This window comes from Peromyscus eremicus, chromosome 3, assembly GCF_949786415.1.
Source record: "Peromyscus eremicus chromosome 3, PerEre_H2_v1, whole genome shotgun sequence".
In the NCBI taxonomy this organism is placed as follows: Eukaryota; Metazoa; Chordata; class Mammalia; order Rodentia; family Cricetidae; genus Peromyscus; species Peromyscus eremicus.
The window spans coordinates 150,848,649-150,863,941 of NC_081418.1; the positions used below are offsets into that span (position 1 = coordinate 150,848,649).

Sequence of the window (15,293 nt, forward strand, 5' to 3'; positions counted from 1 at the left end):
AAATCTCCCTCCATGGCTAAGGAAAGCTGCTGAGACCAAGTGTGAGTCAAGGGTGTCTCTGCATGAAGGCCCAGAGAGGTCATTGTGTGAAGCTGTGAGGGTGAAGCCTGGATTGCCTTGGAGACCCCAAGATGCTGGAGATGCCAGAGTTGTGGGATACCTGCCAAGGAAAGCTGCAGACCAGGTGTGGAACTAGCCCAAGAGAGAGAAGTGTAATGCAGTCAACAAAACTGAACGGAGTTGGAGATCTGAAAATTGCTTTGATATCATTCATGAAAATGTATAGTTTGGAATTTGCCCTGATGATTTTAGGTGTTGCTTTTGTCTAATATTTCTCCACTATGCTCCCTTAGCCCACTTTTGGACTGGTAATATGTATTATGTGCCATTATATGTTGGAAGTATGTGATCTGCTTTTTTTATTTTTATTTTACCAGAGATTACAGTTAAGAGATTGTCATGAGTCTCAGAAGAGACTTCAAACTTTGGACTTTTAAAAACTGTTGAGACTGATAGCCTATGGGGACTTTTGGAACGCATTTTTTTCATTATGATATGGCTATAAGCCTATGGGGGCCAGGGAACAGAATATGGTGTTTTGAATAACAATGGCCTCCACAGGCTTATCTATTTGAATGCTTAGTCACTAGGGAATGCTACTATTTGAAAGGATTAAATGGATTAGGAAGTGTGGCCTTCTTGAAGGAAGTGTATCACTAGGGGTGGGCTTTGAGGTGTCAAAAGCCCACACCAAGTTCAGTCTATCTCTGCCTGTGGATCAGGATGTAGCTCTCAGCTACTCCTCTAGCACACATCTGCTCCTACTATGAAGGTAATGGACTAAACCTCTGAAACTGTAAGCAAGCCCCCAAAATGCTTTCTCTTATAAGTGTTGCCTTGGTCACGGTATATCTTCACAGCAACAGAACAGTGACTAAGATAGCATATCTATACCACTTACACCTCTATATTATCTAAAGGATGCAACTGTCTCAAAATGCCAATATTCAAACAACTTTATGCCTAACTCATTTAAGAATATCATCCACTTTCACTGGTGCCAGCTCATATTAACATACACATAACTTTCCTATATGAACACATTATTATAGCCACCCTCTGAAAGGATACACACTTGAGGAAAATGGAAGCTCAAAATGGGCAGCATGTGTGCAGACATGTATAAATTAGCAAGTACCAAGAATAGGACTTCTATTTTCTCCATTTGGACCTCAGTATTTCACAACAGGCAGCTAGCCAGAATCCCGACTCTTATAGAATAAACTTTCTGGCACTAAAGGAGAGATCATAATCCTGCCATTGACCAGGAGCAAAGCAGTGTGATTTCCTTCCTTCTCTGGTAGGTTAGAAGACTAGTAGCAAAACCAAAGCAACCTTTCAGACCAGTCAACACTCTGCTGCACCTCATTCTCTTTCCTTAAAGGGCACAGGGCTACATTTTACCCAGGCTTACACAATGACTGCAAAGCAAGTCTCAGAAAAGAAGACACAGGAATCATTCTCTGCACTACCTAGGACCACAATGAGATCTCGAGGAGCAAAAGCACACTAGTATATTTTAAGTGAAAGTTTCTTCAATGCTTCATTACCCTGTCCCCAAAATGTACAACGGTGGAGTTGGACATGTCAGAAAATGACACAATCCACTAAAAAATGAATAGGTACACAAAGGGAAAAGGCAGATACTACCAGGAGATAGTCAGGTACATGATGTTTTTTTCAGAGAGCAACCATAAAGAAGCTACAGAGCTAGAAAGACTAACACATCTTAGGCAGAACAAGAGAGACTGGATTAGGATAGGGGAGAGATACTCCAGAAGTCATCAACATCCCATGATGCCAAGAAAGGATCACTACTGCACAGGAGACAAAGTGCAAGGGGAAAGGAGGAGGAGAACACAGGCCTGGATGAGGAGATGGGAAGCACCTCCACCTTAGAAAAGATCTCCAGGTGCAGGTGTGCTTGGACATGAGCACTCCCCAACCCTTTCCGCCCAATCCTTCCATCTCAGAACCTGCCACTTAGCCAGGCTCTTCTGTACCAGAACCTCAACTTCTGCCCCACCTTCATCATCCTTGACCCTCTGTGAGCCAACAAACCCCATAGAGTCACAACTGCTTCCAATAACCCACAGCAATCACAGCCAATGAGAATTAATCCCTAGTCTTGGTATATAGCTCACATATAGCCTCTGTGCTGACAAGAGAGAGAGAGAGAGAGAGTGTGTGTGTGTGTGTGTGTGTGTGTGTGTGTGTGTTCACAGATGCATACGTGAGTACAAGTGGTCAATGAGGCCAGAAGACAGCATTGGTTCCTCAGGAGCTCTCTAGGCAGTTGTGAGATGCCCACATGAATGCCAGGTACCAACTCAGGTAGATCACCTGGAAAAGCAGCCAGTGCTCTTAACCACTAAGCCATCTCTCCAGCCCTGTGCTGACTTGTGAAGAGTGCTAAGGCTCTTAATGGAGAAAGAAGTCTCTTAACATATGGGGATTAAACATCTGAATTTCTATACATACAAAAAAGAAATTAGCTAGCCAGTTACCTCATACCACTAAAGAAGTTAACTGAAAATTAATCAATGACCTATATATAAGAGCTAAACCATGAAATTCTTAGAAGAAAACACATGGAGTGGGTTTTTAATACCAAAAGCATAAACAGCAACATGAATCTGTATGTACTGAATTGCATCAAAAGAATCTGTACATCAAAAAATTATTAAAAAAGTAAAACCTACTGAATAGAAGAAGCATCTACAAGTGGTATATGATAGGAACAGACATTAAAAATATATAAAATATATAAAGGCCAAAGCTCTGTCCCTAGTATGAATACACACACACACACACACACACACACACACACACACACAAAGAACTTCTACAATTCAATAATAAAAAAAACTGGGTGGTGGTGCACGTCTTTAATCCTAGTACTTGGAAGGCAGAGGCAGGTGGATCTCTGTGAGTTCAAGGCCAGCTAAGGCTACACAGAGAAACCCTATCTCAAGGGGGTGGGGGGAAAAGCCCTAGGGGCTGGAGAGATGGCTCAGTGGTTAAGAGCTCTGGCTGCTCTTCAAGAGGCCCTAAGTTTAACTCTCCAAGCCTCTTTGGGCACCATGCACATACACGGTGTTCAAACATATAGACAAGCAAAACAACTATACACATAAAATAAAGTTTAAAAACAAATGTCTGTGATCCCAGAACTCTGGAGATAGAAGCAGAAGAACCAGAAATTCAAGGTCATCCTCAACTACATGATGAGTTCCATCATAAGCAAATTCAAAGAAACAGGAAGCAGATCAGAAGTTACCAGGGTCTAGAAAAAAGGGAATGGAAATTATGGCTCAAAGAGTACAGTTTCTGTTTAGGGTAATAAAAACGTTTTGGAAATAGTAATAATGTTTGCAAAACACTATAAATGTAGTTAGTACTATTGAGGTGTATCTAAAATGAAGCTGAGCAGGGTGGAATGCATCAGCTATGTGGGAGGCTGAGGCAGAAGGGTCTCAGTTCAAGGCCAGCATGGATAATATTGCAAGATTTGGCCTCAAAACAAAAAATACAAAACTGGTTAAAATCAGGCTTGGTGTCAGATGCCTATAATCCTAGTACTCGGGAGGAAGATCAGGAGTTCAAGGCCAACTTTAGTGACATTAAAGATATAAAGTAGTTAAAAGAAGAAAACTTTGTTTCTAAGTGTGTACATTGTTCTTCAGATTTGATACATGCTAGGACCCAAAGAAAACTACAAGCACATAATGACTATGAGGAACCCATTTTTCTCCTTCATTAGCATATATTTTAACTATGATGTAATGCTTCAAAAAGCTCAATATTCCAACCAGGTGGTGGTGGAATATACCTTTAAGCCCAGCACTTGGCAGGCAAAGAGAGATGGATTTCTGTGAATTCTAAGCCAGTCTGCTCTACAAGACAGCCAGGGTGGATACACAGAGAAATCCTGTCTCAAAAAAAAAAAAAAAAAAGTTCAATATTCCCAATAAACAAAAAAAGAACTATTTCTCAGGTATAAAAACTAGTATACTTAAAGTAGAAAGTCTTTATCATTCCCAGGAGAAAAGGGTACACCCAAACAACAGAGATATTCAACAGCTTACCTCAAATTTAAACCACTCCGAGTTCCACTGAGGATTGAGTGACTTGAGGTACACATCTGTCTTAAAGGTTGTATTACCAAATTTTACCTAAAAAAAAAGAAGAAACTATTCAAATACAAATACCAAAACCAGGAGTAAATGCTAGGCTGGGAGTGGTGGCACACACCTTTAATCCCAGCACTCAGAAGGCAGAGGGGTCTGATCTCTAAGTTCAAAGCCAGTCTCGTCTGCATAGAGAGAGGTTATCTACAAAACTGGGAGGGGGGTGTTTCAGGGACGGGTAGCAAATGTTAGTAGCAGCTAGCAAAGTGAGGGTTAGCAAAATGAAGGGGAAAAGACAGTCATCCTAAAAAAAAAGGTTGATGTGCCCAGGTAAGCAAGTAGGATACAAGGTACAAAGGATCGCCTACTGGTCTACCTGACCAGCTCCACAGAAAACAGAAAACATGCATCCTGACATCAGCCCTGAGGAAGGAGCTGGCATGTCTACTTGAGGGAGAAAAGCTACAACAAAACCAGAAGGTAAAGAAGACATCCTCTTAGCATCTAAGCAAGAGAAGCCAGAAACACACCCATTAATACAAGAATGGAGTAATAGTTCCTTGTTTTCTAACTTCCTCACACTTTTTATTTTTTACATCCCTTACTTGTGCACACAGTGCTCAGTGGTAAACTACTGTATTTTATGTTCACATCCTAAAGGACAATCAATGGAGCTGTATGGAGAGACTATTTCAGTTCACAGTAATCCTGGCATGCACTAAATCACAAAGACCCAAAACTAAAGAGGGAAGAGAGCAAGTTAAGCCCCTGGTATTTGCTCCTCCACCCCCAAAAAAATCAACTGTGAAAGCTCAGACTAGATTTGGAAGTGGTCAAGAAGCCTGAGAACAACATACCAAAAGCAGCTTCCTAACCAGCCTCTTTGATTCTAAATTCAATCTTTTTTTTAAAGGCTCTTCTAATAAAAATTTTAACCACATTCATTTAGTGTGTGTGTGTGTGTGTGTGTGTGTGTGTGTGTTTGTGTGTGTGTATTCTACTGTGTAGGTCCCAGGCATTAAACTGAGGTCCTCAGGCTTGGCAGAGGACACCTTTACCCACTGCCACCTTGCTGTCTCCTATCTACCCTTTAAGCCCTTCCTCTAGGCCCTCACCTTTGCCAACAAGGACTTTGACTGACCTTGAGAGAAATTAAAGGCTGCCGCCATTTTATCACAATACTTACATAGCACAGTTATGTATATATAGATACTTACAAATGCTGCTTCAATCAGCTAAGAATTACACTTGCTAATCTTATTGCTTAGTCTAAGAAATTTAAACTATACAAAACTGTACTTTTCTCTTCTGCATATTGTTCTACTTAGTTTTACAGTTTGAAGTACTTGGTACCTAGGCAGTTTGATTAAAGAGTAAAAAAATAATTTAAAGACAAATTTAAGAACAAAAAAATTTTATATGTTATTACAGTATCATAAAGTCAGGATAAACAAGAAACTGAAAAAGGCATTTGCCAAATACATCATAAAAAACTAAGTTCCCGAATTTGTCACAGTCAGCCAGGAGGAGTAGGCCATGTCTATAACCACAGTACTTACAAGGCTGAGCAGCAGGACTGCCAAGAGTATAAATCCAGCCTTCCCTACAGAGTAAATTCAAGGTCCACAAAAAATGAATGACAAAAAAATTAAAGAATACCATAAAGAACTAAGTCCCTCAGTTTCCTTTGTTTAAAAAAAGTATTTTTTCTACATATAAAAATATGTAAATATGTAAAAATAATAAAAATGACAACTTAGCATAAAATTTGTTGAGGTAACGATCAACACGTATTAAAGTTTTTCACCTCTAGGAATGCAGTCTGCCTTTCATCTACCAACAGCACAGAACACAATGATAAGGCTACTTTAAGTGAAGAATCAGCAACTTTCAAGAAAAAAAATTAATTCTAAACAAAATCAAACATATTACTAATAAATTTCTTTAAAGAGCAACATCTTCAACCTACAACCTTACATAACACCAAATGAAAACCTAAAATTTCAGCTGGGCAGTCGTGGCACACACCTTTAGTCCCAGTACTTGGGAAGCAGAGGCAGGCAGATCTCCATGAGTGCAAGCCCAGCCTGGTCTACAAAGTGAGTTCCAGGGCAGCCATGGCTACACAGAGAAATCCTGTCTCAAGAAACAAACAAAAAAAAAAAAAAAAAAAAATTTCTTCCACAAAGGTGATTAACTGGTGTTAGTGCAACAAGCTATCAAATGAAATTAATATATTTCTAAAAAGAAAAAGCCTAGCAAACAAACATGAATTTTAAAAGTTGACATTTTCTACACCATATCCTAAAATAATTGACTAATAATACCTAACAAAGCACAAGTCCTAAGAACTGTCATTTTAATACATCCCTAAGGAAATGCTTAAAAGAACATTAATATACCCAAGCTAAAAGACTTTTTAATTTTATTTACAGCTATAAAAATGCAACTTCTACTTAACTATAGGTACTAAAATACACTTTAAAAGCATAAATAGTTCATCTGACATCTTTAATACTGGTTAAAAATCATTCAAATGTTTTCTTACTAATGGAGGAGGGCATTGACAACAGGACGTGAAAACGTGCAGCCCAGAGGTGGTAGCCGCTGCCACCTCACATGCACTTTCAGCTTTTGTCTTCTGTCCACCGGTTTACAGAGGCTCATCTAACCATAACACCACCGCATTCAAGGAAGAGCAGGCTTCTAAGTACTTTAGATGCATTGTTTAGTTTATCTAAAACTGCTATAAACATTGAAGAAAAAGGTGTGCTAGAATTATATACCCACTCAAATGCCAAATATATTTAAGGGTTCTTGGCTCAGTGGCAAAGAGAGCACACATGTTTTAAGTTCTAAGTTCCCAACCCTCTTTTCTCCACAACAGTAGCTGTGCTAATATATATATATATATATATATGTGTGTGTGTGTGTGTGTGTGTGTGTGTGTGTGTGTGTGTGTGTGTATATATACATATATATTTTTTTTTCATCAACTGTCCACTCAAGATAACTAAAAAATCTACAATCCCCACACTTCAATAGACAAACAAAAAAGGGGAAAAGTTAGACCACACGTGGCCATTGTGTGATTCCCCCTTCCAGAGAGAACCACAGTTCCTAAAGTCTTGTTTACTTCAAAAGAGATTTTATTACTCAGCAATTAAACAAACATTACAACTTCCTTTAGAGCAGCAGGGATTTTAACTGAGAGTCCTATAGTGAAATAGAGCATTTTCTGCTGACATTACTTAATCTCTTCAAATCAGCTCTTTCCTCTAAAAAGGAGAGTTGCAAGGACATTTCATGATTACATATTACCCATGAAAACACCCAGTATGATGGAAACTATTGATCAAATATTTATTTTCCCCTCAGACTCTTGAATGAACACAAAATGACAGTATGATTTAGCCAATTTGTAGCATGAACATTAATATGAATACCTATTTATTAAAACTTCCCTTGTAAAAAAAAAAAAAAAAAAAAAAAAAAAAAAAAACCTTGTCTTATTCATCTTAGAGATTGCTGCGAAAAGAACTTTTTGGGTTTTGTTCATGGTGGCGATAAAACGGAGGGTCTTACACATTTCACCACTGAGCAACATCATGCCCTGCTCAGGAACAACGATCTTTACTGTTTGGTCTTTACATCACAGAGGAGAAATCCCCTCAGCCAACACAACTTGGACCAACACTTGATCTGTTAGTCTAGCAAATTGTTAGTTCACAGAATCACTAAAAACTTAAGTTCAGTAGGAAAATGAATTGCAAGCCTGACGACCTGAGCTTCATCCCCAAAACCTATGGTTAGTGAAAAGAGCCCGCTGACTGCCACGTGTGCACCATGGCATGTGTACAACACACACACACACACAAACACACACACACACACACACACTTTCTAATTACAAATTGCATGACTTTTACAATGAAATATAAAAACATGCACTTGTCTTTGAAGCTAATGCTCTTAAATACAAGTCTACTATTTATAGTTTAACATCAGTTTCTGCATAAACTACAATGATAGGACCTGTGATCTGGTGTATATGTATGTGGTGGCACAATTCAAAATTGGTTGTAGTATTTTTAATTTTTTAATTTTAATTTACATTTTAATGTAAACAAAGAATTCTATTTTTAATCTTTTCTCCTAATTCAAGGACAATTATCAGTGACTATTTCTATAAACCTTTATACAGCATTAGCTTTTAAAACTCAGTTTATCAATTTACACATAAATTACAATAATAAATATAATAATAAATGTAGTTGACAAAAATCAATCTGGGAATAAACATAAGTGCTCCTACAGTATATTAGACAAGGGAGGACACTCCGGGCACACTGGACAGCAGTTTATAGTATGGCAGCACGCTGAGTCTCAGAGACAACAGTGGTCAGCAGGAACTAGTTGAGAGGGCTGCTAAACAGACTTCTTGCCCTAACTTCAAGACTGCTTAGCAATCTGAACCTCCTTCACCAAACGGGACTTACTTCCCAATCTATTCAACACCAACTCTCCTTCCAATGACATGTGTTTTATACCTGGTTCGCCTTCACCAGGTTTGTCCTAGTCACTCAAAGAGCACTTTTCTATGTACCCATGGACATTTAACTATCCTCTAGATGCAGCATCAAAAGTTCTCATAACTTGCCAAGTGTGGCAGTGCATACCTATAGCCTGACACTGGCAAGGCAGGAAGGAGGGAGGTGGGTTTCTCATTAGGAGCTGGACACCTAGGTTCCGTTATCTCCCTCTCCTGGGAGCTTATAACACTTACAGTCCACATCCTATAACTTATCCCTTTAACTGTAATCCTTTATTATCCTCCTTCTGCTCTAATTTTCTCCTTCCTCCTGGATTATTCCTATTAGACAAATATGCCGAGAAGCTTATTTCTTTAATTACTAAAAGCTATATACACGTTAAGGACCACAGATTTCTCTCCTCTCTTCAAAGCCGTATTTCTTGCAACAGTTGCCAATTCATGCTGCTTTCTCACTCCAAGCATCCCAGTTCTCTGGAAGTCTTTAGACTTTACAAGATTAGTAACAATTTCCATAGTGACCCATCTAGACAATTCCATGTTTTCTTAATTGCTTCAAGGTGTTAATACTTGAGGGTTGGGAATGGAGAGATGATTCAGTGGCTAAGAGGTGCTCTTGCAGAGGACTTGGGTTTGATTCCCAATACCTACATGGCAGCTCACAGCTGTCTTCAATTCCAGTTCCACAGGACTGATGCTCTCTTCTGATCTCCTTGGACATCAATCAAGCATGTGGTGTACATATATACATGCAGGCAAAACATTCATACACATAAATTATTTTTTAAAACTGAGGGCTTCCTCTTTCTAGAAACTTCTTCTCCAACCTAAGCCATCACTCATTCTTTTCCTTATTCTTCACATACCCATTAACAGTTTCCTTCCCTTTATGCTCCTACTCAAATGACTTGTTTTTTGGGACAGTCTCACTATATAGCTCTGGCTGGCACGGAACTATCTATGTAGACCAGGCTGGCCACAAACTCAGAGACCCACCCGACTTTGCTTCTGGAGAAAAAGACATGCACCACCACACCCCATCTTCAAATGACCCTGTCTTCAATGTCAAGTGTTTTCAAGGACAGATACATCCTACTTCTCTAACAAGTTAGAGGACAGGGCCAACCCCTAAGTGAGTGTTAGGAACTTTTTTTATTACACCAATTAACTGACATTTCTTTATGTGTATATATATGTTTGTGTGTGCACATGCGCCTGTGAAGGTCAGAGGACAACTTCTGGAAGTCAGTCCTTTCCTTCTACCATACATGCAGGTTTGGAGACTGAACTCAGTTGCCAGACTTGGCTACAAGCACCATTGCCTGCTAAACCATCTCACTAGCCTCAAGTTTGAGAAATTTCTAGCCTTGTTTTGGAAAAAGTGAGACAGTACATAAGATCGGAACACTGGGTATACTGCAATGCAAGACTCCCAACAGTGATTTCCCCCGTGTCATAGTTTTTAACATCCCAATAGAGTCACATGACTAAAAATCTAAAGCCAGGCAAGGCTGCACAAGTCTGAAATCCCAGCACTTGGAGATCTGGAGACTTCAGAGCCAGCCTGGGCTACATAGTAAGACTGTCTCAAAGGAAATCTACCTAGACTCTAAGTTAGTTTTACAAATCAGAGTTTTATGTAAGGTTTTTTTTTTTAATTTTTATTTACATGTATGGATGTTTTGTCTGCATGGATGTCTGTTTACCACATGCATGTCTAGTGTCTGTGGAGGCCAGAGAGGGAGTCAGATTCCCTGGAACTGGAGTTACAGACATGGTGAATGGTCATATGGGTGCTGGGAATTAATTGAACCAGGGTCCTCTGAAAGATAATTCGGTGTTCTTAACCACTCAGCTATCTCTCCAGCCCAATTTTCTCACCATCTAGAACACTATTTAATTATATTACATATAAATTACCTCCTCCTCCCAAAAGGAGAAATTCTTATTGCATTCATCACTATATCCCTGGCATCCACTACCAGTGTCTGATACACACCAGAGCTCAATAACTGGCCAATGACCCAATCTGATTAGTTCCCATTTCCTACTACACTTATAAATACTTCAATACTAAAATAACACACAGAGACACACACACATAAACCATGTCATACTATTTGAACCCAGTGCTCATTTATCATGAGTACAGATAAATTATACTTTCTATGAGTATGGCTCAAGAGAGACTTCAAAATATGTGATATAGGGTCAGCTAGATAGTTCAGCAGGTAAAGACCTTGCCACACAGCCTAACAACTTGAATTTGATCCCTGAAATCAACAGGAGAAAATCAACTCCCAAAAATTGTTCTTTAACCTCTATTCTCAAGCTGTAGCATGTGCACACTCATACACACACACACACACACACACACACACACACACACACACGCACACACGCACACACACACACATACCATATACACACATACACAAATAATATTTTTAAAAAGCCAAGTGTGGTGGTGAAGACCTTTAATCCCAGCACTTGGGAGGCTGAGGTAGGTGAATCTCAGAGTTCCATGACACCAGGCTACACAAAGAAATCCTCAAAAAACAAACAAACAAAAGCAAAATACGTTTTACTAAAGGGGATGTAGGTAACATGAATTGAAGCACTTTGTTTGGTTGGTTTTTCGAGACAGGGTTTCTCTGTGTAGCTTTGCACCTTTCCTGGAACTCACTTGGTAGCCCAGACTGGCCTCAAACTCACAGAGATCCGCCTGGCTCTGCCTCCCGAGTGCTGGGATTAAAGGCATGCGCCACCACCACCCGGCGAATTGAAGCACTTTGAATCTACAACTCAACCACAAAAATAATAAAGAAGTGCTTGGTCTCACAGAATTGAGCAATGCTGGCCTCACTTCTAATTCAAACTGCTCTTCTGAACATCACAGTCACAAATCCGTTTTCCTCTTTGACAAATGTCATTAAAAGACATCTCAAGTCTAACATGCCCAGATGGAAACTGTCTCCTCAGTCCATCCATATCCTCCTGCAAAGCTCCAGAAAATGACTTGTCTACTCCAGAAAGCTAGGTATTGCCTTAGTTCTCCTTTGCTTGGTCCCTGGCTCCAATCTACCAACAAATGCTCTAATCTACTTTCAAAATAGATTTGGAATGTATCCACTTCTTTCTATTACCAAATCCACCATGTGGACCTATTTGAACTACAATAGACTCTCCACTGGATACAACACACTGCAAATCAAGTGCCATTTAATAAAAGTTACCCACCGAATGTATAGAATTCAAATCTTAACCATGGCCGTGCAGCACAGCCACTTGAGCACTTAACCCACTGTGCCTCACACCGCTCTCCCTCCTTTTCCTAAAAGATGTCTGCTACATACTCCCTCCCTCCCATACCACACCAGTCTCCTCCAGTTTCTCTCCTGCCTCCTCATCCTTTGACACAAACTATCGTCTCTCAGTAGCCGATGCTTCCCTCCAACAGGTGTTTGCTTGATTGATCCTGATTATTCAACCTAAAACTGATGTTCCTTATCATTCTCTCTTGTATTCTCTTGTGGCACTCATAACAATCTTTTCCTAATTTTAATTTCAATATAATTCCTAATTAAATACTTAATAAGTTCTTTACTTTTTAAATGTCTTAGTCACCAAGATAAAAGTTCATTAAAATCAGAAACCAACTCCTTCTCATAAATCATCATACATAATCAGCTAGACCCAAAATAGCCCAGGGCCTGGCAAACAACAATCAGTGACTAGTTACTGGAAGGGCTTTGATGGGACATGTCTGTGATCCCAGCTGCTCAGAGGGCTGAGGGAGGAAGATTTTATTTTTATTTTATTGTTTTTTTTTTTTTTTTTGAGATAGGGTCTCAATATGTATCCCTAGCTGGCCTTGGAACCATGTAGACAATACTGACCTCAAACTTAGAGATCCACTTGCCTCTGCCTCCCAAGCACTAGAACTAGGAGTGTGCAATATCATCATGGCTGGCTTGAGACAGGATTTTAATATCAAGGTAAGCCTGGGTAATTTAGTGAAACTCTAAATAAAATAAATATTAAACCCATTCAGACCATCCTACGGACAACCTAATTTTTAAAAAATCTCATTTCTGCCGAAAACCCTCTCCTGGTTTACTCTCACTTACAACGGGAGACTAGAATAAAAAATGAGGCTTGACTCCAACCCATCTTTCCCACTTCATCTCCACAAACCTCAAGAGCCACATTTTATTCCAAGTGCATCTCACACTAAAATGGCTTCCTGGACATTTCATGTACCACATTCTGTGCGTTTGCTCTTTCTTTTGCCTTGAAAAAAAAAATCCTGGGCATTCCTCAAGGCTCAGCTCAACTGTCAGCTCCTTAGGAAGTCTTCTTAAACTATGATACAGAATTAAGTTCCCTCAGTCAAATATAACATCCATCATCTTGCCTGCAGAGGCAGGAAGAGTATACTAGAACAGACTGCCCCCAGGCTGTGGAGATTTACCAAGTAATTTTAGGCACATTATTACCACCCCTCGGCCTCCACTGCCTAACCTTATAATATGGGATAACACTCCTAGCAGGACTGTGATAAGGACTTTAAAAGTATATGGCACAAATATGGCAATAATGAAGCTCAATACACATTAGCTATCAGTTATTAATATCAGCTGTATGGGTCATTCTGCCTAATACTAACTCCAGTTATCTGTAGATCTCTATTAACAGCTGACCCAAGAGAAAACAGACCTTTTTCAATGAAAATGAAGTTAAGCTTAACAACTGTCATTAAAAAATAAAAAAATGGGGTGAACTGCAGTTAATCCGGTTCTAGAACCTTGAAGAACATTTTATATTAAGCAGAAGTATACTATCATATATCTTTGAACCTTAGGCATCAATAGCCCAAATGATTACTGCTCTAATAGTCTGCCTCATCACGTCAACTTTTATTATAATTTCTCCCTGGCTTCTTTCAGGTTCTGAGTTAGTAATTTCCGGGCTGTAGGCCTGCGCTAATTTGCATGACTTTTAAACTAATCATTAGATTTAAAAAGCAATTTTGCAATTGAAACGCATGGCACTTAATTGACTTCCTACCTCAAGGCAATAAATTACCCTAAGACAGCTCATCTCCCTAGTCTACACAAGAGCAGATAAAGCGCCACTGTTGTGTGCGACTTGCACTGATGATTCAGACAGTGTTGGGGAAAGGGCTGCACGTCGTCGCACCGTGGGACTGCGGGTGTCCCCCGAGAGCTGGCTGCGTGGACACGCTGCAGCAATGGCCCTTAACCTCCTAACCATAAACGAGGTGGTGCGAGCGAGCGTCTCCGCGTCCACGCCTCGGACTGGCAGGTGGCCGGGAGGCGTCCTGACCCCGGGGACGCCGCGAACCCGGCGGCGGGACGTGTGTCCCGAGCGGAGGGCCACAACCCACGGGCTGGGGGCGGCGGGCATCCCTCCAGGGAGCCGCGGACGGCGCGCCGGGCAGGGCTGGGCGCCCCGTGCTCGGAGGGGGCAGGACCAGGCACCAACCTCCACGAAGGCATCCGTCAGGTCGCTGGCACGGTCCATCACCGGCAAATGGCGACCGGCCACGATTTTCACCTTCAGCTTCCCCGGCATCGCGGCGGCTTCGGCCTCTCCTAGGATTCCTGCAGAAACAAACAAGCGCGTCTGCGCCGAGCCAGCGTCGGCCGGGGGGAGGGGCGGGGGGGGGGAGCCGCGGGAGCGCGCGGAGGGACGGCGGGAGCGCGCGCCAACTGACAGCGGAGGGCGCGCGCGCCGCACTCACGCTCTGAGGAGCAAGCGGGTCGTCCCGCGCGGGCGCCGAAGCCTCATTCCGCAGGAGCACCCGGAGGAAGGGCGCCGGCCAGCCGTGCCGCCCTGGCCCCGGCGTACTACCTCTAGCCTCCAAGTCCAGACAGCATCCCGCGGAGCCGGCGCCGCGCCTCCCCGCCTTTCTCCTCCCACCCTTCCAAAAATGGCGGCCTGTGGGGCGGGAGCGATCGATCACTCGGTTCTCCGCCGCTTCGGCGGGGCCGATTTGAATTCGCCGGGGCCAGGAGAGAGGGGCGGGGCCGAGCTGGGGAGCAGGGAAGCCGGTCGAGCCCTGCATCATCCACCCAGCCAGCCTTCGGGTGGGTGTGCAACTGCTGCGTGAAGATGCCGGCGCTCCGGGACGCGACGTTGGGGATAGCCACGCCGCGCTCTGCAGGCTCCTGCACAGACTGCTGCAGCCGGGCCTGCTAGAGGAATCTGCTGTTAGTGTTTCCTAAGACGGCCACCACGAAGGGGTACTAGTGCGTCTTCAGGTCAGAGCCCGGTGTGGGGACGCACACCTGTCAACTCAGAGCTTGGAAGGCTGAGACAGGAGGATTACCTCGAGTTTGCCAGCCTGGACGACAGACTAAAACCCTGGCTAAAAAAGAAAAAAAGGCACGCCTTTAAATCCCAGCACTCAAGAAGCAGAGGCAGGTGGATCTATAGGAGTTTGAGGCCAGCTTGGTCTACAGAGCGAGTTCCAAGACAGCCAAGGCTACACAGAAAAACCCTGTCTCAGGAGAAAAAAAAAAAAA

At 41.9% G+C, this 15,293-nt stretch overlaps 1 protein-coding gene across 4 annotated transcripts in view; it reads right to left on the reverse strand.

The window, feature by feature from the left end:
* Positions 1–14,704, reverse strand: part of C2cd5 (C2 calcium dependent domain containing 5) — a 97,582-nt gene extending 82,878 nt beyond the window's left edge. For 3 of the 4 annotated variants that reach the window (XM_059258768.1, XM_059258767.1, XM_059258766.1), the window contains exons 1-3: positions 14,510–14,703; positions 14,251–14,369; positions 4,149–4,235 (exon numbers count right to left, since the gene is read on the reverse strand). In XM_059258768.1, the coding sequence (XP_059114751.1) occupies positions 4,149–4,235; positions 14,251–14,340 (177 nt within the window). In that variant the 5' untranslated portion in view covers positions 14,341–14,369; positions 14,510–14,703. Of the gene's footprint in view, positions 1–4,148; positions 4,236–14,250; positions 14,370–14,509 lie in introns of all 4 variants that reach the window. The other variant, XM_059258769.1, reaches the window with a different exon arrangement.
* Between the last annotated feature and the right edge of the window lie 589 nt (positions 14,705–15,293).